Source organism: Dermacentor andersoni, chromosome 2 (assembly GCF_023375885.2).
Source record: "Dermacentor andersoni chromosome 2, qqDerAnde1_hic_scaffold, whole genome shotgun sequence".
Lineage (NCBI taxonomy): Eukaryota > Metazoa > Arthropoda > Arachnida > Ixodida > Ixodidae > Dermacentor > Dermacentor andersoni.
The window spans coordinates 240,583,439-240,610,999 of NC_092815.1; the positions used below are offsets into that span (position 1 = coordinate 240,583,439).

General features: G+C 48.4%; 1 protein-coding gene and 1 long non-coding RNA gene across 2 annotated transcripts in view; one reads left to right on the forward strand and one right to left on the reverse strand.

The window, feature by feature from the left end:
* The window catches only part of LOC129387141 (uncharacterized), a 58,813-nt gene that overhangs the window by 21,396 nt on the left and 9,856 nt on the right, over positions 1 to 27,561 (reverse strand). The window contains exon 2 of the long non-coding RNA XR_011892668.1: positions 8,878 to 9,046. This is a non-coding gene — a long non-coding RNA (uncharacterized lncRNA). The remainder of the gene's footprint in view (positions 1 to 8,877; positions 9,047 to 27,561) is intronic.
* Positions 12,431 to 19,522, forward strand: LOC126539894 (uncharacterized). The gene is made up of 6 exons (XM_050186707.3): positions 12,431 to 13,030; positions 13,620 to 13,783; positions 13,951 to 14,080; positions 16,371 to 16,514; positions 17,923 to 18,230; positions 19,038 to 19,522. The coding sequence occupies exons 1-6, from the start codon at positions 12,881 to 12,883 to the stop codon at positions 19,405 to 19,407; spliced, it is 1,266 nt and encodes a 421-aa protein (XP_050042664.1). The 5' UTR covers positions 12,431 to 12,880; the 3' UTR covers positions 19,408 to 19,522.

Here is a 27,561-nt window from a genome sequence, read left to right on the forward strand (position 1 = left end):
GGTTGGGCACAGCAGTGATACAGGTCAGTGCCTGCGGAGATAGACGAACAAAGTCGGCGCAACAGAGCTGGATCGGTACAATATCGGTAAGCTCGGTAAAATCAGGGAAATTAAGTGTGACAACAGCAGCCGAGCAGTCAATTATAGCTAAGTGGGCCGATAAAAACTCTAGGCCAAGGATCACGTCGTCAGGGCAGATGTGTGGCGGCCGGCGACACTGACACGAGCGGCCCACATTCCCAGCACAGCTGGAGTTCCCCCATAAGCAACTCGTACGACGCGGGACTCGGCAGGAGTGAGCATTTTCTCCGCTTCCGGAAATCAGCGCTCATGACCAAGATGTGCGCGCCAGTGTCGATTAAGGCAGTGACAGGTAGGGAATCAACTTGCACGGCGATTAGGTTCTGATCTGTCGGCAAGGTAAGGCGAGGATTTGCAGGTCGAGAGTCCAATGCAGCGTCAGCTCAGGGAGCTGCCTCCGTCAGTTTTCCGGGGATGAGCGTACAGAAGGGTGAGGCGATGAAAAACGATGGGGCAGGGGCGAGCGGGACTGACAATCGCGCGGCGACGGCGAGCGGCTCGAGCATCTGATAGACGCAGAAGGGCCGCGGTCATGGCATGTCGGTTCATTTGGAGAATGAAATGGCTGGCGCTGGTTGTCATTGTGGCGGTGGTAGAACGTGGAGCGTGAAAACGAGGGCTGACAATAACGGCAATAGCGACAAATGTGCCCCACGTCGCTACAATGGAAGCATACGTGCTTGTTGTCTGGTGTTCGCCATTGGGCCGGATCTCGATAGCGTCGAACCGTCGGTGGAGATCGATGAATAGGCGCAGGGCTAACCGGAAGGTGTGTTATGAAGCACACGGGTTGAATCCCTGCGTTGGCGAGTTCTTCGCGGACAACAGCGTGGATGAGTGAGATCGTCGATTGCGTATCTTCATAAGGGCACGCGAAAGAAATGTCGACGCAGCCTCGATTTCGAGCCGCACAATGTGGACAACGATATCTGGAGTGGACCATTAAAGGGCCGAATGAGCGGCTTTGCCCGACGACGTAGCGGCAGTGTTGGGAAGCCGCACGAACTGTCCGGCAAAACGACGGCTCTTTGCGTCTTCGAAACGTTTGCCCTCACGGATAATTTCGTCTACCGTCGAGCAGTCTTTAAAAACGAGCAAATTAAACGCATCATCGGCGATGCCTTTCAGAATGTGCCTCACTTATTCAGCCTCGGGCATACTGGCATGGACGCGGAGGCAAAGAGCTAGGACATCAAGGATGTACGCAACGTACGACTGCGTAGCTGTCTGAGCCCGACAGGATAGGTATTTCGCAGTGGCGCACTTGCGACCAGCGAGTTTGCCGAAGAAGTCGCGAAGTTTTTGCTTGCATACGTGCCAGATGGTCAACACTTCGTGTGTGTCATACCAGGTCCCTGGAGGTAGAAGAGAAGATTTGCGAGCATCACTGTCGGGTCCCATCGGTTGCGTGCAGCGACGCGTTCGTATATGCCAAGCCATTCTTCGATGTCGACTTTGTCGGTGCCGTTACCAGAGAAAGTGCCGGGGTCGCGCGGATGGGTCAAGACGACTGACGGTTGCGGTGTCGCGGATGCTGACGGCCCGGTTGTGCCGGGTGCTGACGCCGTGCTTAACCCAGCGGCCTGGTCATCTGTCAGCATGGCAGGTCCGCCGAGCACAAGCCGGTTGCGGAGTTCCGTCTTGTGCAATAGCCCGCACCTCCACTTAAAATGAAACGTGCACAGATATAAGGTGAAATGGGACCTTGTTTACTCTGCAGAAGATATGGCCGGTACACCCAGTATGGCCGAACGTTAGGTTAGCCCCTGTTACGTTTCGCCTACAACGCGCGGTAATGCCGGCGCGGATGCAACGGACGCCGGGGCTTCGTTCAAAGCGGCGGACATTTTGGCCCGTGCGACGCCGCCGCAACGCTTCCCCGCCAAGCGTGTCCAGGCGTGTTTCAGTGCCACGTGTCTTCGTGTGTGCGTGTGTGTGTGTGTGCCCTCGCTTGTCAAAGCGCGGCAGCCGGGGAGCGGAGTTCCCCGAATGAGGAGCCTGGAGGTCTCTCGGCTCAACCGTTCGCGCCGTCGTGTGGGCGGGTTGGCGATGCGTCACTGCACTCGGTTCAGCAGGTCTCTCGGCTCGACCGTGCGCGCCGTCGTGGGCTCATGCTCCGCCGTCCCGTGACCTTCATCCCGTGACCTTCATCCCGTGACCTTCCCTTTTGGACCGCGACGCCGAGAGTATAAGAGCAGCTGCCCCCGGACGCCAGGAGAGAGGCTCCGATTTGTACTGTTGAGTTACGTCTCTCCACTTCGGTCGACCTGACCGGCCGCTCTTTTGCTATGTTAGAATAAACAAGTTGTTCTGTTACCAGTCTTCTCTTGCTTTGCCGGGACCTTCGGATGCTTCCAGTGCCCCAGGCCGCCAGGCCAACGCTACCCTTGGGGCTTGCGACCCATTGGCAATAACGGGCGTCAGCACCGAGACCCCAACATCTGGTGGCAGCGGTGGGATCGCGACAACGGAGGCCAGCAGCGAAGAGATGCGGTTGACTGTATGCTGAGCAGCACAACGACCATCCGGGAGCAGTGCAACGAGCCCTGTGTGATGACTGGTTGCCTGCAGCGGAACGACTGCGCGGAATTCTTGGCTGCGAGGTTTGGTGAGTGCGGGACTTTCTTCTTCGGAGTTTTGCCAGGCTTTTGTTAGTGTTAGAAACAGAGCTGGTAATTGTGGTTGTCGTTGCTGCCGGGTTAGTTTGCGGCAAGACAATAGTAGGCAGTAGAGAAAGCAGCATTCAGAGCAGCCATGGATTTGAAGTCGTTGCGCAAACCGAAATTGCTGGAGCTTGCAAGAGAGTTGGGTCTGGATGTCTCAGACAAACTCAGAAAACCAGAACTGCTAAGGGCTATTCTTGAGTTAGAAGCTGAGGATGACGAGCTGTCGGAATGCCTTGAGACCATTGAGGAGAGGGAGGAGCAAAAAGAGAAACAGGAGCGCGAACTTAAAGAACAGAAAGAGAAAGATGAGCGCGAACGTAAAGAGCAACAAGAGAAAGAAAGAGAGCGCGACCGTCAACACGCTTTGGAAATGAAGCGTCTCGAGTTAGAGATGGAACGCGCTCGTAATGGAAGTCAGGCACACGGTGCAGGAGAACGAGTATTGTTCAAAATGACTGACCTGATGCGGCCGTTTAAGCTTGGAGAGGACATTGGTTTGTTCCTGGTTAACTTTGAGCGAACGTGCGAGAAGCAGGGGTTCTCTCGGGAAACGTGGCCACAGCGCTTGCTCACTTTGCTACCCGGCGAGGCGGCCGACGTAGTCGCTCGCTTGGAGAGAGAGGAGGCAGAGGATTTCGACAAAGTGAAATCGAGTCTGCTAAAAAAGTACCGGCTGTCAGCGGAGGCGTTCCGTCGGAAGTTTCGGGAAAATGAGAAAGGCAGAAGTGAGTCATATACAGAGTTTGCGTACAGGCTTATGTCAAACATGCAGGAGTGGCTCAAAGAAGAGAAAGCGTTTGGTGACCACGAGAAAGTTCTGCAGTGTTTCGGGCTAGAACAGTTTTATAGTCGGTTACCTGAGAACGTGCGGTACTGGGTCTTAGATAGGCCAGACGTTAGTACGGTGGCTAGAGCCGCTGAGCTAGCCGAGGAGTTTGTGACGCGTCGGGCTCGCGGAGCTAAGGACGGTCAAAAGGGTGAATTTGGCTCCAAGTTTGAGAGGCCAAAGTTCACGCCCATGAGAGCAAAGGGGGACACACGTAGTTCGGATGCGAGTGAAAGCAGTCCGACCGAACGTACGGAGACGGCGGCAACCGAAGCCGAACGCAGAAAGCGGTTCGAGACGAGGCAAGCGCGCGTTTGTTATACGTGCCAGAAGCCGGGTCACTTTTCGGCGCAGTGTCCAGAAACAAAAACAAAAGTCGTGTTTTTGTCTTTATGCAGCACTGACGAGAACATGAAGCTTCTCGAGCCTTACATGCGAGACCTCCTCGTGAACGGGAAAGAGTGCCGAGTGCTTCGCGATTCCGCAGCTACAATGGATGTAGTTCACCCCTCTTACGTAGAACCCGATATGTTCACGGGCGAGTGCGCATGGATCAAGCAAGCAGTGGAAGCTCATAGCGTGTGTCTGCCGGTAGCAAAAGTGCTTATTGAAGGACCTTTCGGAGCACTTGAGACGGAGGCCGCAGTGTCATCTATGCTGCCCCCCCAGTACCCGTAGCTATTTTCGAACAGGTCCGATCACCTCCTGCGCGAGAAGGGGCTTTTGTTTGGTGAGGCTAGCGTTCAGGCCTTAACCAGATCGAAGGTTCGGGAGCTCGCTGCAAAGGCGGTAGTTGCGGGGCCGACGTTGTTGAACGATGAGAAAGGGTCAGAGGCGCAGCAAGCTGGTATTCAGAGCACGCCCGAACGGGATAAAATTGAGCCTGTAGCGTTAAAGGCACCAGATACTGGAGAGGAAATTCCCGATGCGGGAAAGTTAGAAGAGCTTCCGGTCGAGCTTCCGGGACTAGGCTCAGTGACGAACAGGAAAGACACCGATCAAGTCATTAGTGACTTAATATGTAAAGCATCGCTGTCGCCTGAGCAGAAAACCGAACTACACCAGCTCTTACAAGAGTTTCAAGGTCTGTTCTCTGAGAGGCCTGGTAGGACTTCTGTCCTTACTCATGACATAGAACTTACCTCCCCAGAGCCAGTACGATCCAAGGCGTACCGGGTGTCACCCCGCCAGAGCGATATTATGGAGGCTGAGGTAAAGAAAATGCTACAGCTCGGTGTTATTGAAGCGGGTGAGAGTGATTATACCTCCCCTTTGATTTTAGTTGAGGTACCGGGCAAGGAACCTCGTCCTTGCGTCGACTACCGCAGGCTTAATTCCATCACTAAGGATCAAATTTATCCGATCCCTAACATCGAGGAGCGCCTTGAGAGAGTGAGTAGCGCTCAGTTTATTTCCACCCTAGATCTTGTCAGGGGTTATTGGCAGGTTCCACTTACAGAAGAGGCTAGTAGGTATGCGGCGTTCATTTCACCAATGGGGACATTCCGTCCTAAAGTTTTGAGTTTTGGTTTGAAGAACGCGCCATACTGCTTTTCAAGCCTCATGGATAAAGTGTTGCGGGGACAGCAAGAATTCGCTTTACCGTATCTAGACGACGTAGCGATATTCTCCGCATCCTGGCCTGAGCATATGGCGCACTTGCGGGCAGTGCTAACCCGCCTGCGCGATGCGGGCTTGACAGTCAAGGCTCCCAAGTGCCAGTTAGCACAGGCCGAGGTTGTCTACCTCGGACACGTGATTGGTCGGGGTCGTCGCCGCCCCTCTGAAATAAAGGTGGCCGCTGTGCGAGACTTCCCGCAACCGCGCACGAAGACCGATATTCGGTCGTTCTTAGGTGTCGCCGGCTACTATCAGAGGTACATCCCCAGGTACTCTGATATCGCGGCTCCCTTGACGGATGCTCTAAGAAAGACAGAGCCGCAAACAGTCGTCTGGGATGAGACAAAGGAAAGAGCTTTTAGCGCCCTAAAGAGCGCCCTAACAAGCCAGCCTGTGCTACGATCGCCCGACTACACAAAAGGGTTCGTTGTTCAGTGTGATGCTAGTGAGCGAGGCATGGGCGTTGTACTGTGCCAACGGGAAAATGGAGAAGTAGAACACCCCGTCCTGTATGCTAGTCGTAAGCTGACGAGTCGTGAGCAGGCGTATAGCGCCACCGAGAAAGAGTGTGCGTGTATCGTGTGGGCCGTTCAGAAATTGTCATGTTACCTAGCCGGCTCGAGGTTTATCATTGAAACGGATCACTGCCCTCTCCAATGGCTGCAGACCATCTCTCCCAAAAATGGCCGCCTCCTGCGCTGGAGCCTCGCTTTGCAACAATATTCCTTTGAGGTGCGTTACAAAAAGGGGAGTCTCAACGGTAACGCCGATGGCTTAAGTCGAAGCCCCTAACGTGGGAATCAGCCTCAAAATTGCTTGTTACTGATGTTTTTCTTCCTGAGGCAGGATTTTTAACCTATTGCTTTTGTGTAGTGTTTCAAAGTGATGATGTGCTTTTTAGTGCAATTTTTCCGATTTGTGGACGCGTTCTGAGTGCTGCTAAACTACTGTAAGGAACTAGGCAGCAGTATAAAAGGGGAAAGAGCCTGGCAGGGCTTAGTGAGGGTTGTGCCGTGCTTGCTGACTGAGCGGTTGACTTTCGGCGTAGTTCTAACGCTGGCCGGAAACGAGAACAAAAATGTCAACTCTCCCGAAGTCACTTTGCAGTGTCCTGTGTGCACCTGAACGTGAGAACGAGGCCTTCTCTGTGCGCTGCGCTCAAGAAACGCCAACGGACGCCCGACTTCGGTTATGAGCATCATCGAGCGACATCCCTCCGGACAGCGGATGCAGTCCCCTGACCATCGGGATCTCCTTCCCCCGGCGGGGCGGTCTGTTACGTTTCGCCTACAACGCGCGGTAATGCCGGCGCGGATGCAACGGACGCCGGGGCTTCGTTCAAAGCGGCGGACATTTTGGCCCGTGCGACGCCGCCGCAACGCTTCCCCGCCAAGCGTGTCCAGGCGTGTTTCAGTGCCACGTGTCTTCGTGTGTGCGTGTGTGTGTGTGTGCCCTCGCTTGTCAAAGCGCGGCAGCCGGGGAGCGGAGTTCCCCGAATGAGGAGCCTGGAGGTCTCTCGGCTCAACCGTTCGCGCCGTCGTGTGGGCGGGTTGGCGATGCGTCACTGCACTCGGTTCAGCAGGTCTCTCGGCTCGACCGTGCGCGCCGTCGTGGGCTCATGCTCCGCCGTCCCGTGACCTTCATCCCGTGACCTTCATCCCGTGACCTTCCCTTTTGGACCGCGACGCCGAGAGTATAAGAGCAGCTGCCCCCGGACGCCAGGAGAGAGGCTCCGATTTGTACTGTTGAGTTACGTCTCTCCACTTCGGTCGACCTGACCGGCCGCTCTTTTGCTATGTTAGAATAAACAAGTTGTTCTGTTACCAGTCTTCTCTTGCTTTGCCGGGACCTTCGGATGCTTCCAGTGCCCCAGGCCGCCAGGCCAACGCTACCCTTGGGGCTTGCGACCCATTGGCAATAACGGGCGTCAGCACCGAGACCCCAACACCCCATTACGTCGTCTCTTTCGTCTTCTTGGTGATCGTCGTCTTTGTCCCTGTCGTGGCACCGTGACAATATATATATACATACATATATATATATATATATATATATATATATATCTTCACTTCCACGCTAATTTTTTTACTTTATTGCAGCTGAAAAAGCCAACTACAAACAGTGATGCGAAGTAAACTTTCTCAAGCAATTAACAAATCTTCACGGGCTTTCCGCAAATATATTCTTCTGAGTGTATTTCGGACATTTATTTAATGTACTCATTCAGTCACGCACATAGAAAAAAATTGGCATTTTGAAGACGTGTATAAAAGATAACACGGAAGGTAACGGGTTAAAGATATGTGATGTCAAAGCAAATACGTTCAGCTGCAGCAAAGAACATTAGCTGTCTTGCGTAATCATGACAACCTCAGGCACTAGAACAACGCATTTTAGACACCTACTTGACAACAAAGTGTACAAAATAGATGCGTCTTTGCTATAACACCGCACTCATAGTGCACAACTAAACGAATGAAAATGAACTGGTAACGTAAAGAAAAGAAGGTGAACCTTCACCAATTCATGAGCCGCTAGTTGGAGGCAGCTTCATGCTCAGGTGGCTCCTGAAACAGCATGCTGTGTCAAAAATATTAGTCGAACAAGGGTGATGACTGTCATGCGCAGTGCCTCGGGGAAATACGTGCAGCCGCACGACAATACCTGCTTTCCTGTTTTTTCTCATGCCAGACCATCCGATTAATCGCGACTAAACAATTTAACAAAAGATTGGAATTAGAATCGCTTTGCACAAGGCACTACTGGTAAAACATCACCTACAGTGCTTGTCGAAGGGGTGCCACAGTGCTACAGTTGACCTGCCGAGGGGGGTCAACTGAACCCCTCCGTAAAAAATAAAGGGGGGCAGTGTCCCTCCCCCCGTGCCCCTTCCGACTTTAAGCGCTAAGCACTGCCCTAGGTGCGCTCCTGTTACAAACATACGTGATGCGTTCGTTCTAAGGATTTTGAGTCTTTTGTAAATGCATGCCTCCTTTATGGAGTGACTAATCTATGTGGTGATGTTACACAGTATCCTTATAGCGATGCCGCTTAGATTTGTTATGAGTACAAATACCAAAGCAACTCGCCGAGACATTCTGCATGATAGCGTCGCGCATTGTTGTGGTAGATGGTATAGCGTCCCCTTCCAGCCAGCTAGTGCCCCCTAAGAATGCAAAGAAGCGCCCCTGATCACCATGTCTTCTAGTTTATGCAGGCACATGACGGAGCTGCACACCCGTGAATGGTAGATGATGCCATTGAAGTTTTGGCCGCACAACATAAGGGCCCGAAGACCGCTTAAGTTGATACTAGGCCCACCGGAACAAAAACTTTACAACGCCTGCGTACACGTGTGCATATTTTTAAATGGTGGCTCTAAGAACACCAGTTGTTAGACCATAACTACAACATATCTTGCTCCACATTGCGACGTTTGCCCTACAAAAAAAAAAACAAGAAAAAAAAGAACAATATTAGAGCCAGCCCTGACAAAGTCCACTAGTCAAACGTACGCTGCAGCGACAGTGATCGACCAGTGGTAATCACATCATCTCTGTGTTCCAGTGAACGTCACTATTGTTTACACTAAAATATTTTTACAGCGAGATTTGTCGCACATAAAACAAACAGCTACTGTTATGCCGAAAGAAAAAAGAACGAGACAGGCAAATGCACACTCACGTGTGGCGTGAGTTCGGGCAAAAAGACCAGCTTTGACATTGTCTTGCACACTTCGTTCAGGCAGGCCTCTGCGGACAGGAAGGTGACCAGGCTCCATGCAGTGCTTGACGCCATGGCCAACACTGTCACCATGCCAGCAGCTACCGCGTGAACGGCGCTTCTTTCCGGGCTGCAAAAGGTGCGCCTAACTGAAAAGTGGATCATTACAGATGCCGACAAGTACAGGCGGGAACTGCGTCTGATACTTGAAGCAGCTATCAGTGCTGTTTTCCCGCAGCGCACAGATTAACTCAGCAATATTGAAAAAAATCTCAAACCGCACATCACAGGAGAAAAGCTGCAAAAGAATGGGTGCTTTCGTGAACTAGGTCATGGGGCTTCTGTACCAACAGTCTTGGTTCTGGAAACAAGCCTTGCACTAGAGCAAAGGGTTTGCATCAAATATTTCAAGGACCATCGCACTATGATATCCCTGTATATTCCAAAACACGTTCCCTTTCAAAGGCAACTCCATAATATTATTAGCTTACGAAACTAACATGTCTCGAGTTTTAACATACACCCCAGTATATTAGGGGTTGACCCACTGAGTAAAACATCACTTAACTTGAGAGTCTACAGAAAAAAAAAAGTCGCACTTTCGCCCGAAAGGCAAAGCATCGATTGCGGTAGCAAATTAGTAGACAGCTATAGGAAGTAAAGGTATAGTTTTACCGACCGTATAAACTATACCGACCGTAAACATAGGCATACTAACGGAATTAACAAGCATGGTGTCACGCTCGCCCAAGCAAAAATGAACAGATCTGACCAGGTGACCGCGGAAACCAGCTGTAAAAACGCTGGAGTGAGGAAGCGCGGCATCAGCAACGATCGAATTGACCTTCGCGCTGCCTCTCGCATTAACGCGACTAAGCCGCGAAAACACAACGCACGGGAGACTTTGTCTCCGTTGCAGATGGCTTTCAAGATACAGCGGTCCGGGCGGAGGCGCGCGGCCGCCCGGACCGCCCATAGTAGAAGGCGTCCCCCTCCCTCCCCTCGCCCCGGAGCCTTGCGCGCCACGAAAGACGGCGCGCTTTTCCCCCGCTTTCCTCTGTAGCCCCCTTCGCCTCAGGCCCGGGCCGCAGGCCACAACTCGCTCCGCGTGCAGCGCCCGTCGAGGAGGAAGTTAGCTCCCGACCGCGCATCGTGCGCAGTGCGATATAAAAAAATAAAAAGAACAGTTCAAAACTCAACGCTGCCGGAACTGGGTCTTCCTCGCATTAGCTCCGATAGATATCGTGACCCGGTAAAGAACACGCAGCTCCAACCCTCCGGCATGGATCCTGCCGGCTCTACTGGTTTTCCTGTCGGTGACGGCGCCCAGGAGGCCACCCAACCTGATGATGCTGCGGTGGCCACGTTCCAACACATGAACCGGCCGCCATTTTGGCCCATCAGCCCCAGCATCCTGCTCCTGCAGGTCGAGGCGTACTTCCGTCTCCGGCATATCATCAGTGAATAGACTAAGTTCTTACATCTGGTGTGCTCCCCACCTTTGGACGTCGCCGAGGACTCAGTAGATGTTACCACCTCGCCGGACCTGACCCGTCCCTTCGAATCGTTGATGGCGGCTATCATTTCCCGCAAGTCAGAGTCCGAGCACAGCATACACCAGCAGCTCCCCACAGCTACGGAGCTCGGTGACAGTCGCCCTTCACAGCTTCTTCCACGCATGCGCCAGCTTCTTGGCGAATGCTGCAGCACAAGCTGCTGCGTGAGTTGTTCCTCCAGCACCTCCCGCAGCACTTGTCCCAGTTCTCGCGGCTGAGGGTGATGTGCCATTGGACAAGCTCGCTGAACTGTCTGATCGAGTTGCGGACTACTCGCGGGCCCATAGCCTCAGCGTCGTTACGACACCGCCACCGGCTACTACCTCAACCCCTACGCTCACGAACATAGAGGGCCGTCTGGATGCCCTTGTCAGACGTCTGGATGACCTCGCGCCCTTCTCCCGCCTATCTTCGTCGTGGTACCTGTCCCGCAGTCAAGTTCACAGTGGATCTCCGTCATGTACATTAGACAGAAAATGCTGCCGCTGATGCACTCTCCCGCGTCGGTGCCCTGGCGGCCCAACTACCAGTAGATATGGAGGAGCTAGCAGCCGTCCAGCGCAACGGCCCTGAGCTGCCTCGCCTTCGTTCCTCATCTACGCCTCTGTTCTTCACTGAGTGCCCACTTCCGTTTTCTTCCTCGTTGATAAAGTGCGACACATCCACTGGTGTTCCTCGACCCTTCGTGCCTTCGACTTTTCGTCGCGCATTTTTGATCAACTATAGCATGAGCCACCCTGGTATTCGTGCGACCCAGAATCTAGTCACAACTCGCTTCCTTTTGCCTAGCATCAATGCAGACGTCTGTCGCAGGGCGCGACCCTGCCTTCAATGCCAGCGCGTTCAAGGTCACCGCCCTACCGTCACGTCTAATTCCCCATTTCGCCCTCCAGACGCAAGGTTTTCCTACGTCCACCTCGACATTGTCGGCCCTCTCCAGCCATTACGTGGGGTCTCTGATCTGCTCACATGTGTGAACCGCTTCACTCTATCGCCAGAGGCATTTTCCATTACCGACACTAAGGCAGACACACTCGTGCTTGGCGGCGCCGCCACTAAGCCTAATGGCTGCGCCGGCACCTGGCGACGAAGAAGCCGCTCTCCGCACCAACATGGCCTGGGCGACGATTCCTCAAGCCAAGGAACCCAATTCGGCAACATTGGACCAGCTCCGGAACGAAAATCTCCTGCGTCTCGTTGAAAGCCGCTCTCAGCGCCGGACCGCCAAAATGACGGCAACGCCACCAGCGTAGCCAGAAATTTCCTTCGGGGGGGGGCTCACATTGCAGTTCGGCCTCCTCCTAAGAGGAAACATTAGGTCGGATGCTCCTACCTAAATACATGTAGAAAGAGAATTCGTTTTTCTCGGCAACCACTCCACAAAATTTGATGAGCTTTGTAGCATTTAAAAGAAAAACTCCTATTCTTGCGACTGCTTGTTTCGAATTATCAATTTAGGCCGTCGATATTTTATTAAGAAGTGGCAAAAATCGAAAATTTTCAGAAAACGTTACAATGAAGGTTACAACTCTGGAAATCAGCAATGAAAATTGATATCACAATTCTGTGAATTGCACCTAATGGTACATCTACAGCGGTCAAATTTGATATGTTACACATGAGCCTAAAAAAATTAAGTATTATGGAAACGAGGCTCTTGCAGAACCCTTGTACATAAAATAACCAATTCACGTAAGATACAAAAAGACATATCGAATTTGTCCGCTTTGAATAGTGTAATGAATGCCATTTACAGAACCGCGATATCTGTTCTTGATGCAGAGCTATTAGTTTGTAAACTTCGTCCTTCTATTTGTTTTTTCAAGTTTTGAATTTTTCTAAATATCTTAAACAATGTGCCGGCCCTAAATCGAAGTTCCGCTTCCAACAGACACTAGAACTCAACTTACTCTCTCAAATGCAAAATATTCCTTAAGAGCGATTCAGGAGTTAAGCGCGAGACACACGGTACGACGCGGCGACGGATCCGGCGTGCGGCAATCCGATTTTCGGATGCTTCGGCTTGCCGCTCACGTCAATTCGAGACACACGGTGCGGAAAGTCATCGCGGCGCCGGTTAGTTGTAGCTCCGCCCAAAACAGTGTTGCCCGACCGACCATACAACAGCAACAAAAAAAAAAGTCGCCAAAAGTTCTTTTTCTCCATAATTAAATATATTAAAATGATGCGGAGAAATAAAATAAGTTAACATCGGCATGGATTTATGCAAATAAACAATGTAGTATATGTAGTGATACATTATTGGTTGTACGCGGAAGAAACTAGTACTGAGATGTTGGTAACAATGGCAGTACGAAGGCAGGGACTGCAAGTAAGTGTTAGTTTGTGTTCCGTGCTGCTGCTTCTTGCTTCGTGCTTTCCGCAAGTCAGGCGTGAGCGAAACTGAAATGGTCCTTACTCAGCGCCGCAAAAGACTGCTGTTACTGAAAAAGAAAGTTCTTCTTATTCAAAAAAGCCTGGAAGAAGAACGCCGGCGCAGATGGTGGGTCCGACCCTCGTGGAGAACGCGACACGCCGAGAGCGAGTTTTTCACCACGGTACGTATCGTGTGTTTTGTTATCGCTTGCACAATGCTACTAATTACACGCGCCAGAACCTTTCGACAGCTTAAAACCCAATTTGAGCGATTTCGCGCGACGATATCGCTTGTCGCTCGCAGCTCGATGTGATGTTTCGAGCGACTAGGTAATGAAAAGCCGGCGGGAATCTGTGGCAGTGTTTCGTGCGTTGTGCTCTTTTAAAATGTTAAACTCGAGATTTGAAAGCCAAAGAAACTCATTTCCTGTCGAGAATTGAATGCACGTTCCAGAAAGTTGGAAAACTGGTACGTGCTATTTTTGGTAAACTTCACGTGGAGTAGCAGTGGAAGTCGATGTAAGTGAAAACTGCGAGTCCGCCGTTCACTACGAAAATGTAGAGAAGCGCACCGCGCTACCTCTTCGTCGCCCGCATGTGGTTTCAGTGGCAAGCGACGAGGTGACGCTGCGCTAGTTTTGATCGAATGGGCATTCTACTCGCATATATCGCTGACCCAAGTGCAAGTTCACATTATTCGCCAAGTGCATTCCGCGATTTTTTTGTGTGTGCTTAAAAAGAAAATTACTAAAAGTCTGCTTCCTGCTGCAGATGGAAAAAATGCGGGATGGCGACATCGACTACTTCAAAAAATACTACCGCATGGTTCCCCAGCAGTTTGATTTCCTGCTAAGTCTTGTTGGAAGGGACCTGCAAAGGCTTTATTGCATTAGGGAGCCCATTTCATCAGCGGAACGACTGGCCATGACGCTCAGGTAACAATGCCATGAGTTGTAGTGCGGCCCCGTGTCCCAACACTGGCCATCTGCTGTAGAATACCATGCAGAATGATCTGTGGCTTCATTTTCAGCCTTTTCACGTACTTCTAATGGTCCATAAAGCAGTTATTATGAAATATGTATATTCCACAATATCAATGCAGGTATTTGTCTTCTGGAGACCTGATTCAAGACATTGCACTCTCCTTCCGAGTGGGCATATCCACTGCACGCCTGGCTGTCAGAGTCACATGCAAGGCGCTGTGGCACAGGCTTCAGCCAATATACATGCCCGTAAGTACATTCATGTGTAAAATTCTGGATGAAACAAGTCATGCTAAATGCAGAATTTTCAGTCACATGCCACCATTGCTATGCTTGTACATATTAATGCGCTAGATATGTGGTCACTTTATAAAGCTGGATTCACATTGTGCACTGATTTCTACAGACGAGTGTGGTGTCGCTGAGCAGCAAAGTGCAGTGAAGTGCATTGCTGTGCTGCAAAGAGGCGTGCCAGTAGCAGCTGGTTTGTAGTGTTTGGCAGCACTCAGTGATGTCATGCTAGCTAATAGAAATTCAACCGATCATCTCAATACAGGTTAAAAATGTTGTTCGAATGCTTTGCAGTTTGTCTTAATTTGTGTCCATGATGCATCATTTATTCTTATAGTCGTTTGTGTTTCCATTATGATTCTTTTTTAGAATTTGTTAAGTCAAAATTCCTTATTAGGAATGAAAACATAACAGGGAGAAATTGGAGTTTATTGCTGCCTGGCAGCTTAATGTTCAAGATTGTCCTTGTAACTATCACAAACAATTAACGCAGGCAATAGTCTTTTTTTGGGTGCAAACATGCAATATCACTTACAGGAGCATATTCTGACGGCTTACATGGTGAACTTATGTGTACTAATTCTCACTGGCAGGCATTTACATCTTTAATAGAAACTGCACAAGACCACATTTTTGGTTATTCTTCTTTTACTTTGTTCGGAGCACTTCATTTAAATAATGAAAAAAAAGCACATAGTGTGTGATGCATTTGCTTATCTTACAGGTCCTTGTCGAAACATATCTTTTGCATTTGCAGAGTATCTGTGTCCATCCTAGACTTGTCAGGCTTTTCAACCTTGTCTCTTGTTGTTCTGTTCAGCTGCATCACACTATGCTCTTGCAGCACAATTAATGGAATACTAATTATCTGCCACCCTTCTTTAGAAATAGGCTAGTTAAAAAAATGTCCAGTTAAAAGTCACCGTTACCATTCACAGTGCAGAGTAACATCAGCAGTGCATTTGTTTCCTAGCGTACACTGCTGTTTTTACAAGTGTTCAATGCGTGTAAATGCAATGTGATGTGCCATTTTACTCATTTAAATGTGGTTAAAAGGGCAACAAACTTTTATTAACTCAAAGCCTGAAAGAAATAATAACCGAAATATATAATATATCCTGGTTATTGCTTGAGTATTCAGCAAGAAGAACGCATACGTTAGTGTTCATACTTGATGAATGTTAGTAATATATCCCTGTGACTTGTTCACACAAATAGAGCAGTGTTTATTAGTATTGTAACACCTGGATTTATTCCTGCCATTAACAGAAGTGTGATTCTGGGAGAAAATGTGGTTTAACACAATTTTTATCGAAATAGTTTGGGGTAGAAACATTGGAAATTATCTGGTTTTTCCCAAAAACATAGGACCTTGAGAAATATGAAAGGCCCTATTTATACTACCGGTCAACATGATATTGAATTACTTTGTACGTGGGGATTACGAGGGAAGATTGCCTTCTTTTTGTTGAAAGCTTGTGATTTTGCTCTCAAACATCATACTGTAGCACACGACTTCCATCATTGAATCTGGTCCAATTAAGCAGTGTCTTATCATGATAGTACTGTAGATATGTTACCGCACTCATTTTCTAGAAAATTAAATTCATTAATTGTACAATTAGTTGTACTGTCCTTTACCACTGCACCTCATTTTCCATTTCTGTGCATGAACATTGCGTGGCCTCAGAGCAATTTTAGAGTACATATAATTGGTTTGCAGCCTCTTTCATAACTACAGCCTTTCTGCTTCAGTGCATAGTGAATGAGAGTGCAGGAATGCAAAACACATACCATGGATGGTAACAAACAATAGAGGATCCTCAGGTGTTAGTCGGCGCTCTTATTGTGTTCTTATAACGTCATCTGTAGTGTGTAGTCCAAAAGGAAATGCACACTTAGACATGCAGATAAGTTGTACACCTTTGCATACATTGTCAGTCCACCGTGGTAGGTCGTTACCTGTCTCATTGAGCGGTAAAAAGAATGCTTGCCGTGCGGATTGCCATGTCAAATGCAAAACTACTGGTTTGCTCTGGCACGGAGATGAACACATTGTATTGCTGCTCGTATGAGTGCTGGTGCACACAGTGCAGTGTAACCAAGGGCTTCATATTGTTTGCATTTTTGTATCATTTCTGCCAGGATGCATCTGCATTAACTTGCCAAAATGTAGGCTGTACACTAATGAGTTGTGCACTACGAAAACTGTGATATGAGAAAACTATTTTTATTTGCTTCTATTCAGAAGCCAGACGCTGCTGCGTGGCTGCACACTGCTGAGGGGTTCTCTCGCACATGGCAGTTCCCAAACTGCATTGGTGCAGTTGATGGAAAACACATCCACATCAAGCGGCCCAAGAACTCTGGCACCATGTATTTCAATTATAAGGTAGGTGTAGTATTTTATGATACTTTGGCAGCGTCCTACTGTTGCTGTTTGAATGTTTTGCACAACCATTATGTGCACCTGCAATGCTAGCAGTGTGCAGAATATTACAAGACTGTTTTTATGTAGCAAAGTGACATCCATGCTTTTCTCTTGCCATTCAGACTAGTACCTCATTAATACAGGCAGAGGGTAGGGCTTGTGTGGATGAGCACATGTATGCAGGGGGCACAGGTACCAAATAGGCATGCTATAGGGCATATGTGTACTCAACACACCACATATGAGGAGTACTGGTGTTCCCAGTTGCTGCCAAATTTCCAATTGTGATTTTATGTGTTTGTTTCGAAGATGCTTCCGATGTCAGATTTCCTGCATTCATTACAAGGTGCCCTAGTCTGCCTTGGATGCCCATTGGTGCATTGTTTGCTGATGATTCACTTAAGTGCAACAACTTATGCTGCTGTGTTGACTCGCAAGTCCTTGAGGTGCAGTGAGATGTTGGAATACTTCCACATGTTGACTTTGTGGCCATTAAGGACTCCCTTATGAATACAACAACTTTGTTAGTCATGAGCAACTTATATAATTGGAAGGCTGTCATTATCTCATGAGTGGTAAGGTGCAGCAGTCATACATCAAAGCCATCGCTGGTGTACGAGGACAAGCCGAAGGCTTGTCCTCGTACACATTTCATGGCTCATCACTCCTCTTCCTCGCACGGCACAGATACACTGCCCGTCACACTGCCCGCTTCTAGTCACCATCGTAGCACTGCACACGAACGAATGCTGTGTGCAACAGCATGCAACAATTATAACGAATGCAACACTTATAACAAGTTTGTCAGGTATCTCCAGTATCTGTCCAACATCCTGCGTGACTCTTGACCAGCAATATGGCATCGCAGCCCCAAATAATGCTGTTACCAGCTTGCAGATTGAGCTCAGCGTATACACCCTATATCTGTCCTGCATACCATGGTGAGATCAGGTAAATAATACCTAGCTTGCTAAGCTCCAGACAACAAATTCGTAGGCTGCCTAAAAAAGGTGACGCATTCTTATTTAAAGATTGGAAAATATTGAGAAGTTATGTGCGCTATGTCTTAGCTCAGAAACTGGTTTGTGGCCTTCTTGCAGGAAATGAATCTCCTGTGGAAAAATTAGTCACCACTTGACTCCAATAATGTAGACCTTAAATTTGAAGATAATGCACATATTCAGCCATTTCAAATTGTCAGGTTTTGTATGAATAGCAGACTATTCAAATAATTAGTGTTCATCATTTCAAATACTTGCACAGCCCTATCTACAAGCCATCTAGAAACAATGTGAAAGCTTTGTCACAAATTACGTAATGTACAATTTAAGAATGGTGTATGTTGTTCTTAAATGGACTATTTTTACAGGGCACATACTCCATCGTCCTCCTTGCCATAGTCGATAGTGACTACAAGTTTTTGGTCGTGGATATTGGCGCCTATGGCAAGCAGAGCGATGGAGGAGTCCTCCACCAGTCGCAGTTTGGGCAGCGCTTGGAGCAAGGCCAGTTGCAGCTGCCGAGAAGCTTGGCCTTGCCAAACACCATGCAGCAAGCTCCGTGTGTGTTTGTCGGGGACGAGGCTTTCCAGCTCCGGCCAGACTTCCTGAGGCCATACCCTGGACGAGAGCTCGAAGACAGGAAACGGATCTTCAACTACCGCCTGAGCAGAGCAAGGTGAAGCTCTCTCAAAGCCTCATCCTTGTATCCTTCTCACAAAAGGACCCACAAACCCTTTTGAGATAAGGGCGCACGAGGCTTCCTACTGGAGCTTGACCTTTAATGTTGTCACCATGTCTCACTGTCACTAAGAGACATATAACAGAAGCTGCCATGCACCTATAAGTGCCATTTTGTCTATGTATAGACAAAAATGAGCCCCTTAGTTATGCATTCCCTATCCTAAATACACACTAAGGGGAAGCATTCAATCAGTTTAAATTGATAAAGCACTTAGCGAGAGTGCTATCATGTGCCACTGAGTGCATCATCCTTGTGATGAAGATGGAGGAGTTAAAAGGTGTTCACAGAAGCTCGTGTGACAGGGCTATTACCTCTTTTACCCTAGACACAAACTTACTAGTACTTCTTGGAAAAGATAAAACTTCATGCAGTAAGACCCCCATCATGCAAATGAATATTTTCCTTAAATGTAGCGATAACAGTGCAGGTGTCTTACCATGCCTAACAGCACGAGAACTTTCTATCATAAATGAACTTTTTGTGCAGATGAAAGGATAAATGCGTGAACTGTTATGCGTTTCCCAACTATTAATTTCACTACTGGCTTCTCAGATTTCATACTTATTGAGACCTACAGTCATGAGACCAGCAGGTGTGACAAATTTTTGTGACTTCTGCTCGGTGTTAAACGTTGTTTCTTGCCTCTTCTGTACCACAAGAGCCTTGTCTAGCAGTATCACAAAGATGTCTAAGCAATAATTCTAAGGACTGAAAAGGCAATGTGTTTCTTTCATCACGCAGGAGGTGCGCAGAGAACGCCTTCGGTATCCTCGTGACACGCTGGAGGATTCTTGAAAGGGCAATGGGGGAAGATCCCAAGAATGCTGAAGAGGTCGTCAAAGCCCTTTGTGTGCTGCACAATTTCCTGATGCACAGACGCACAGAGGGTGATGATGCGTACTGTGGTCCTGCATATGCCGATTCTGTCAATGGATTCGGGCACCAACGGTCTGGCCAGTGGCGTGAGCAGCTCGCACAGCCACCGTTGCCAGTGGCTCGCACCCAGGCACGTAATTTTGCCCAAGCAGCTCGGCATGTGAGAGAAACATATGCCAACTACTTCAGCAGTACTGCAGGAAGTGTGTCCTGGCAGGATGCAGTACTGAGGTAGCACGTGGCTTTATTTGCATGTATTGAGAAGGCATACTGTAGGAGGCTTTAATGTTTTCATGTGTGTTATGCATTTTCATGCCTGGCAAGATCAAAAGTCAGGAGACTTTTCATTTGCGACAACGGGGGGGGGGGGGGGGGGCATTCAGAGTTTCCATGTCTGGGGGAGGGGGGTTCGTTGAAACTGTCAGGCAGTGTTCCACGAGTCCTTTTGCAGGGACCTTGCAGTAGCAGACTTTGCTTGCTTCAAAAATTTTTCGGAGTAGCCTGCTCAAAGCATGGTCCAGACTGATGGCCTTTCACTAGCAGCAGGTTTTGGAGGGTTGTGTTGCACATTGATGAGCGGAATTCCGTCCTAGTTTTTCGCACCGTACTAGAAACCCTCTCACTCTGCGTTGCTATGTGGTATCACGAGTAAATCCAGCATCATTCTTTTTTCCATAGTGTCTGTTGCAGCATGTCATTAGTTGACCACTTCTGCATATTCATCCCTGCTAGTGTTCAGGATTTCCTCATGCTGAAGTGCCAAATACCAAATCATCCGCATAGCTTTCCTTGGGCTGTGTAGCTGATAGGAGAGAAGGACTAGTCATCTTGAGCTCCTCGAGCCAAGAAAGGCTTTATTCTTGGTCAGTACTTCCTCAAACCACAAGCAAAGCACATCCCTGTCGTCTTCCTTGATGTATATCTGAAGGAATGCCTTTTGCATATTTGCTGTAAGGCCAAATACGTACAAACGAAGCCTGATGGCCACTTGATTTCAAATTGACGTTGAGTATGGACAACTCAGACTTCGTCGCCTTTAACTGGCAATGCAGGACACGGTGTGATTGAAAGGCCGAAGTGTCTGGATTGAATCGTCTCATTCACCTTGTTAATCATCCTTGTGCTTTATGCTCAGCGAAAAGTCCACTTGTTCTTGATGTGCTCCAGGACAATCTGTCTGCAAATGTCTCTGCCATACAAAGCCGCAGTTGCAAAGGCACCGGCTGGCTTTCTGGGTCGTTTAGCACCAGAAATACGAAGAGAGAAAAGACAGTTTGCGGGGTTTATTGGCACAGAGCGCCAAGCCATCCAAACATGGCAAAAGCATCATTACAAGACTTAAGTTCGCATCCTGCCGATCGCGCGCCCATCCCACTTTCGTCCTCTTCTATGCGCGAGCACAATTTTCAACAGAGGCTGCAGCATTTCTCTTACGGCATATGACTCATTTTGTGGCTGGAAATAAATGATTTTTACAGGCCAAACAGTTTCTTGCTATTTTTATCTTCACAAAATATTGTGAGTGCAGCGACTTGTTTTTTACATCTCGCTGGCTTTAAATGCAGAAGGAAAACACTGCAACAAAAACCTGGATTGGATATTCCTGAATTACATCTACAATGTAACACTCGTGATCCAAAAGTGAATGGCAATTTTTCACGGGGCATATTAAGTGGAATGTAACGGCAAGCAATATGCCTTTTCATATATCCAGCTGCGGATTGCCTTTTTAAAAATTCTTGGCTCAAGTTACGTGAAATACCAGGTATACTTTTGTTGCATTCAACATAATAGATGCCCTTGCTTTAATCTATTTACTTCCTATAGTTCTACATGTAACCTATATATGTGTTTCCCATGCTGCTAAAATTCCTAATGGGTATGGCAGGTGGAATGAATAAGTAATGCATACATTATGGCCTTCATACTGAGGTTGCAATGAAGCTCTACTGTTTTAATTACCTATATCGACCCAATGTGTCGAACACATGAAAGTTGCGGACAGATTCGGGCACACAAGAGTTTTTTTTACATGCATTTATTCACCTTGTGCACTAATTGGTTTCCGCATCACGCAAAGCTGCTCGCACTGCAGGACTGAGCGTTGTCGGGATGACTCCCGCTTGGTAGTGCAGGAGCACTTCCAGCAGGTGCACCTTGCACTGCCCCCTTAGGTGCACTGGCACACTGTCCATGTCATCTGCCAGTGAGAGAAGAAATTGCTCGCTTCTGCCCGGTTTTTCTTCCTGCAGCTGGGCATCCACTCTAGATAGCATAAAGTCTGTTTGTGATTTCATCTTGTGTCTTTTTGTTTGAAAAGTTGTGCGTGTAATAGTGGATGCAGCTTCGTGTGTTTGTGTTGGGGAGTGCGAAGAAAGGGAGGAAGGCTGTGTAGATTGAGTGGGGTCATGGGGCGAAATGTTTGAGAGAGGTGTTGATGATCGTGTTTGTGTCATGTCATCCTCATGTGGGAGTTCAATGTCTGTTGTGTCTTCACTGCCGGCACCTTGGTGGGGCAGCATTGAACCAAACAGTGCTGACGGGTCGTCGTCAGTATCCCTGAGGACCTCGTCCAGTGAATTGGGAACATCCAGGTTGCTTGTTGTTCTAAGTGGGGAAAGAGAAGTGGATTAAATTGTTGTTTCGGCATCACATAGAGCCAAGAAGGGGGAAAACGGGCATAAGAATATTCCGTAACGTCAACATGAGTAAGCTTTTGCTATCCGAGTAGAGAGTTCGGACTTTCAAACATGAAGTGCAGTACAATAACTACAGCTTGAACAATGCAAGCATCCATTCATACACACAATGTTTGCTTAATGGAAAGTTCAAGTACCTGTTTTCTGGCCAACTTGACGACCAGAAAGCTATTCCTACAGTGTCTGCTTTCCATTATTTTCTGCTGCCTGCTGGGGAAATTTCTGTTGATCACTTGTATATTTTTGTTGTGTTCTGATGCACAATGTCATTTAAAAGCAGAACAAAAAACATTTTTTGATTACCTGTGTGTACTGAAAGCATTCAAAGGCAGTCACTGCTTCTCGCAATGAAAACGACGCAACACACCAAGACAGGCGAAAGGAAAGAGCGTCACTTGCAGCTAACTTTACTCCATGAAAATATCGCCATGTATAGCCACGCCTTACATGCGCAGCAAGGATCCGAGCATCATACCACCATAAATCTGTCAATATCAGACATGTGCTAGGTTGAAAAGCATCTGAAGAATTCAAGCTCAGCACTGTGCAACACTTCTGACGTATCGCTAATACAGATCTTTGTTTTTATGTAGTATGCCTCCAACATTTCTCATGCCAGCGCCTCGTTGCTTCTGCCAATAATGGCGATCCTTTTAAATCTTGCCTTACAATGACAGGATTTACAGTGCACAGGTAAATGTCCCGAGTGGTTATTCTTAACAGAACGTTCATGTTGTGGGGTTTTTACTTTAACACATCGTCCCGTTTGGCCAATGTAAACCTTGCCGCAGCTGAGTGGAATTTCGTCAACCACACCCGCCGCACAGGTGACTTGGGGCCTTGCATGCCTCTTACCACATATAGATGGCTCGAGTGCTTTTGAAATCCGTGGGTACAGACCCAACAGATTCCTTTGAGCAGAGAAGACCAGAGATACCTTGTACCAATTAGCTACCTTCTCCAGGTCATGCTCAACTTTACGTACGTAAGGTACTATTGACCTTTTTTTCATTCAATGCCGTTCCTTCTCTTTTCCTTTCAATTATTGAAGGAAATGTTTCAGCTACTGCACCTATGATGGAGCAAAGATACCCGGCTGCGTAAAGCCAGTTGACCTGTCAAAGCTTTCTGCCATCCTGTGAGGGCAAGATCTCACTAGTGCGCCTTCCAAAACCACAGAGGCAATACCTCTCTTAATGACTGTTTAGCGGGCCACATCATAGGGTATGAACTCATTACATGATCGGGGAATAGTAGATGCTCTTTCCTTTCACCCGGCTTCCTTTGTTTGTTGCATCATTTTCGTTGCTAAGAAGCATGCACCAACTAGCCCAACGACAAGTGTTATTAACAACGACTGCTGTGGCTTCACAAATTTTAACAGTGTACCTTTTGCTCACTCGCATGCTGCACAACAGTATACATTGGTATTAATAAAGGAAAAATCAGAAATCCACCCTTTCGTAGCAATTGCTACAAAGGAAACCCATACGGGTTCCTCAAAAGAAAAGCTTCAGAGTTGAAGAAAAATTCGTCCTGGTCTGGGACGAATTTTTCACGGGACGAATTCCTCCTGGTCCCGGACCAGGAGGAATTTTTCTTCAACTCTGAAGGTTTTCTTTCGAGGAACCCGTATGGGTTTCCTTTGTAGCAATTGCTACGAAAGGGTGGATGTCTGATTTTTCCTTTATTAATTACTTCTCTCCACCTTGCAGGTTTCCGCAGAACTACTACGTCATACATTGGTATTCTGCATTCAAAACCCCTTGCAAGATAGTGTTTCATGCAGAACAGGAATTTAAAACATACGGGCGTGGTTCTACAATGTCCCTCAGGAAGAGCATGAGGTCGAAGTACTTCCACTTTGAAACAGGTTCTCCTGCTCCTGCTCCGCTCTTCTTGGCCAACTCCTTTATCTTCTTGGCGAATGTGTCGCGCAGATTCCGCCAGCGGTGCACAATCAGGTCGATGTTCTCTGAAAAAGTTCACAACCGCATATGATTTGAGTGCTGCAACTATCAATAAATTTCGCATTAATTGTGCACACGGAATAAATCAAGTTAGAAGATTTTGAGTACAAAATTTGGTGCAACTTAACAATGCGGAAAGTGCGGCCACATGAAGCATGCTCTTTTGTCAGGTGTACACATAGGTAACACTATCGCATACTAGCGCACTTACGAATGAGCGCGGCCGAAAACTTCGCGAACGGAGCCTTCTGAAAGACTGTGCCCGGCTGAACACATGCATGCCATTCACGCTAGAATCCCAGATATTGCTTATCCTGTTTCCTTCCGTTTTTCACAGTCGCGTCGCATGCAGCTGGCTTCTTGTCAAAAACGTTACGCGCGCGCAGCATTCAGCCGTCCCCAAGCAAAGGAGGCCGATAAATGCGTTCATCTCCAAACAAGCAGCCCGGACGCATGCAACCGTGTCACGCGCAACATACTTGCATGCTCACTGATCGAAATGTATATCTTTTTCTCGCTCTTTCGTATACCGGGTGTGGTATACGAAAGAGGTGGTTCGACGTACACCACGCAACGAAAAAACTGCTCCCGCGACTTCAACAACACCAGTCGGAACCTTGCCGCATGAGGAAGCTAACGATTTGAATTAAGCAAACGCGTGTTTTGCTTGCACTAGACAACATGGTACACTAATACAGTGAAAACAAACAAATGCGCCATGTAACGCAGTGCGCGAGGACACTGCGCTCGAAAATCACTCGGCTACATACCTTGCGACACGATGAGGCCTAGCGCTTGCGCTATCCTTTTCCAGGCGTTGAGCCGGGCGCCGTTCTTTCGATACACTTCCGTTCTCTGGTCCCACACAGCTGGTTCGCATTGAACCAGCGATATGAGTAACTCGTTCGATATTGTTGAGGTCATCTCAGCTGGGTGCGCGCTGAACACAAAGTTCATTCACTCGTTAACCCTGCTATGGCCGTCTTCCCGATCCCAGGTGGCTACGTCACGCCATCCGCGCTGTCATTGGCTGTCGCCTTCCGACGTTCCGGCTGTCGGACGATGAAAAACTGGCCCGGCAGTCGCATGCGAAACGTCGGATAGAGCTTTCCGACGCGGCGAAAGCAGCCGGATATGACGTCGTTCCGGCGCGCCGCACGTCGGATCGGACGCGAAATCGGACCGTGTGTCTCCTGCTTTATCTCAGAAAAGCGTTTCTGCGTTTTACATGTATCTGAATAGGCCGCGTCGAAGTGGGGCCAAGCTAAATCTTCCTCTTAAACAATTTGCCTAGGGATCAAATAAATGAATAATAATTGCATTGCCATTGCAAAAGATGCTGCAAACGAATTCTTGAATGCTACGCATTGTCAATACAAGCAAAATATGTATGTTTTCATAAAATATTGCTACGGGATAGTATTTCCAATGACGAAGAGCCGAGCAGTAAGAAGACGACGACGACGATTAGAAGCTAGCGCGGGCCTCTTGGCCAAGCGCAGCGTATTTTCTTGTAAATATACTTGTACATAGCTTTTCGTCTGCGTCTTCCTACGTAACATATCTGGTGGAGGTGGACGTTCCCTGTACCTCGTCACAGAGCTTCGCAGTGGACGGTACGTCGAACCTTCCTTCATGGCTCCCGGCGACGACAACCCGACTCCGCCGGCTCCGACACCTGCTGCCACCTCGACGAGCTACATCACTCTCCCCGCTCCCCGTGATCCTGGCGTATTCTCGGGCAAAGATGGGGAAGATGTCGATGACTGGATCAGCCTGTATGAACACGTCAGCCGCAATAACCGGTGGGACCCTACTATTATGCTCGCCAACGTAGTCTTTTACCTCGGTGGCACACCTAGAGTTTGGTATCGCACGCACGAAGATGAGCTCACCAGTTGGAATTCACTTAAGGCACACCTTCGAGACTTGTTCGATGAGTAAAGGCAGCACCGAACTTATCCGTATTCTGGCTGTGGTTCAAAAGCTTGGGCATCCATTGTTCACACAAGAGCCGATAACAGAGATGTTCATGAAATATGGCGTGAACGGTGACGGTGAACCAAACCGTGACTGATGTTCACACGCTCTGCCAGTTCATCGATGCTTATCCTCCGTTCTTGTGTCATCTGCTCATAAACCTTTGCAATTTCGTTAGGGGTGATTGCACGATGGCTTTGGCCCAGTCTTGGATCGTCTTTGCAACTTTCACGTCCTTCTTTGAACCGTTTCTTCAAACGCTTCACAGTAGCCAATGAAATGAAATGTTCAATGTACACGGCATTCATAGGGTGACTAATTTCTTTTTGGGAAACACCTTCAGCTGACAAAAACCTCACGGCACCACGCTGCTCAACTTCTGGAGCGTCCATTACGTCACGCAACCATGTTCGACCCAGTGTACGAGCGCATTAAAGAACATTTATCCTCACACCTGCGTGCCACTTTTGTAAATGAGAGATGCCTGCGTGCTGCGCGCAGGCCTTGCAGATAATGAACAGAACCATAATTGCGCGGGGTGGGTAGGCTCACTGTCATTTGACTCGCCCTCGCACATTATAAATGCGAAGATACGATGGAATAAACAAATGCGAAGATACAGCTTGATAAATGGCAAAAAATCGCCACCTGAGACAAAGTTCACTGCACGTATACACAAAACCTCGCAACAAGATATCCAAACATACGTATAAGTCTCCAATAAATCTACGTATCTAAGAAAAAGTCATGGTATATAATGGGTCAAAGAAGGCAAATAAACCATGTTGGGCAATCACAGATTCACAGAATACTAGATTCCGCCCCAATTCCATCCACTCCCCCCGATGCATTGCGCGCGACGGAAGGCGGCGCGCTTGCTCCCCGCTTTTCTCCTTTGCGCACAAAAGACTAAGCCACCATCGTCGGCTCACCCATTCTCTCCCCCCCCACCCCCCACACGCTTTCACTCGCACATACAGCATGCGGTGCGCGGTCACGATGTTATCGCCCTTGGACTTTATGTGGAACATGAGGGCGACGGCGACGGCAGGAATGCGCCTAGAGTCTCCATATAATTGCTATCGCAATAATATAATAAGTGTGTCCGGCAGCTGAAGCGTCCCATGGCCTATTACTTTCCGCAAAAGATGTAACAAAAGAGAACTTACACCATGCGACAATTCGCTGCGCCGCAACGTTCTTTTTTGTCATTTTTGGGGCGGGGGAACCATAATGAAAAAAGAAAAGGCAAAGTATGTTGGTCACAATCGAATGCCTATTTTGGGCAACTAATGTGGCTATTAAAGGAATATCGAAGACAACACGAGACGCTTGGTCCACCAAGAACAATGCGCATAATGCTCGGTATCCTACACCGGCGAAACAAGACTTTCTGGAGAGGTTGTGCTCAAGCGACCGCGGTGCAATCTGTCGAGTCCCCAGAGTGATGGCAGCGAGCGACCATTGTTTCTATTTCTCGTCTGCTAGCTAGAAAGCGTCCAAAACTCTGCCAGGCAAAAATGCACTCGGCCAGAGAACGCGCACCGAAGTGCGCCGCGCGGTCGTCGGGGCAACAAGAAAAAAACGCATGCGCTCTGGCTGGCTCTGGCAGCCCCCGGGTAGGTGAGCGAGAACAAAAAAAAAAAAAAAAAAAATTGAAGAGGCTCAATGTGCCCTCCCGATTAAAAGTCGAAGTAGAAAAAATAAATAAGAACATAGTTACCTTGGCTGGCTTTAGTG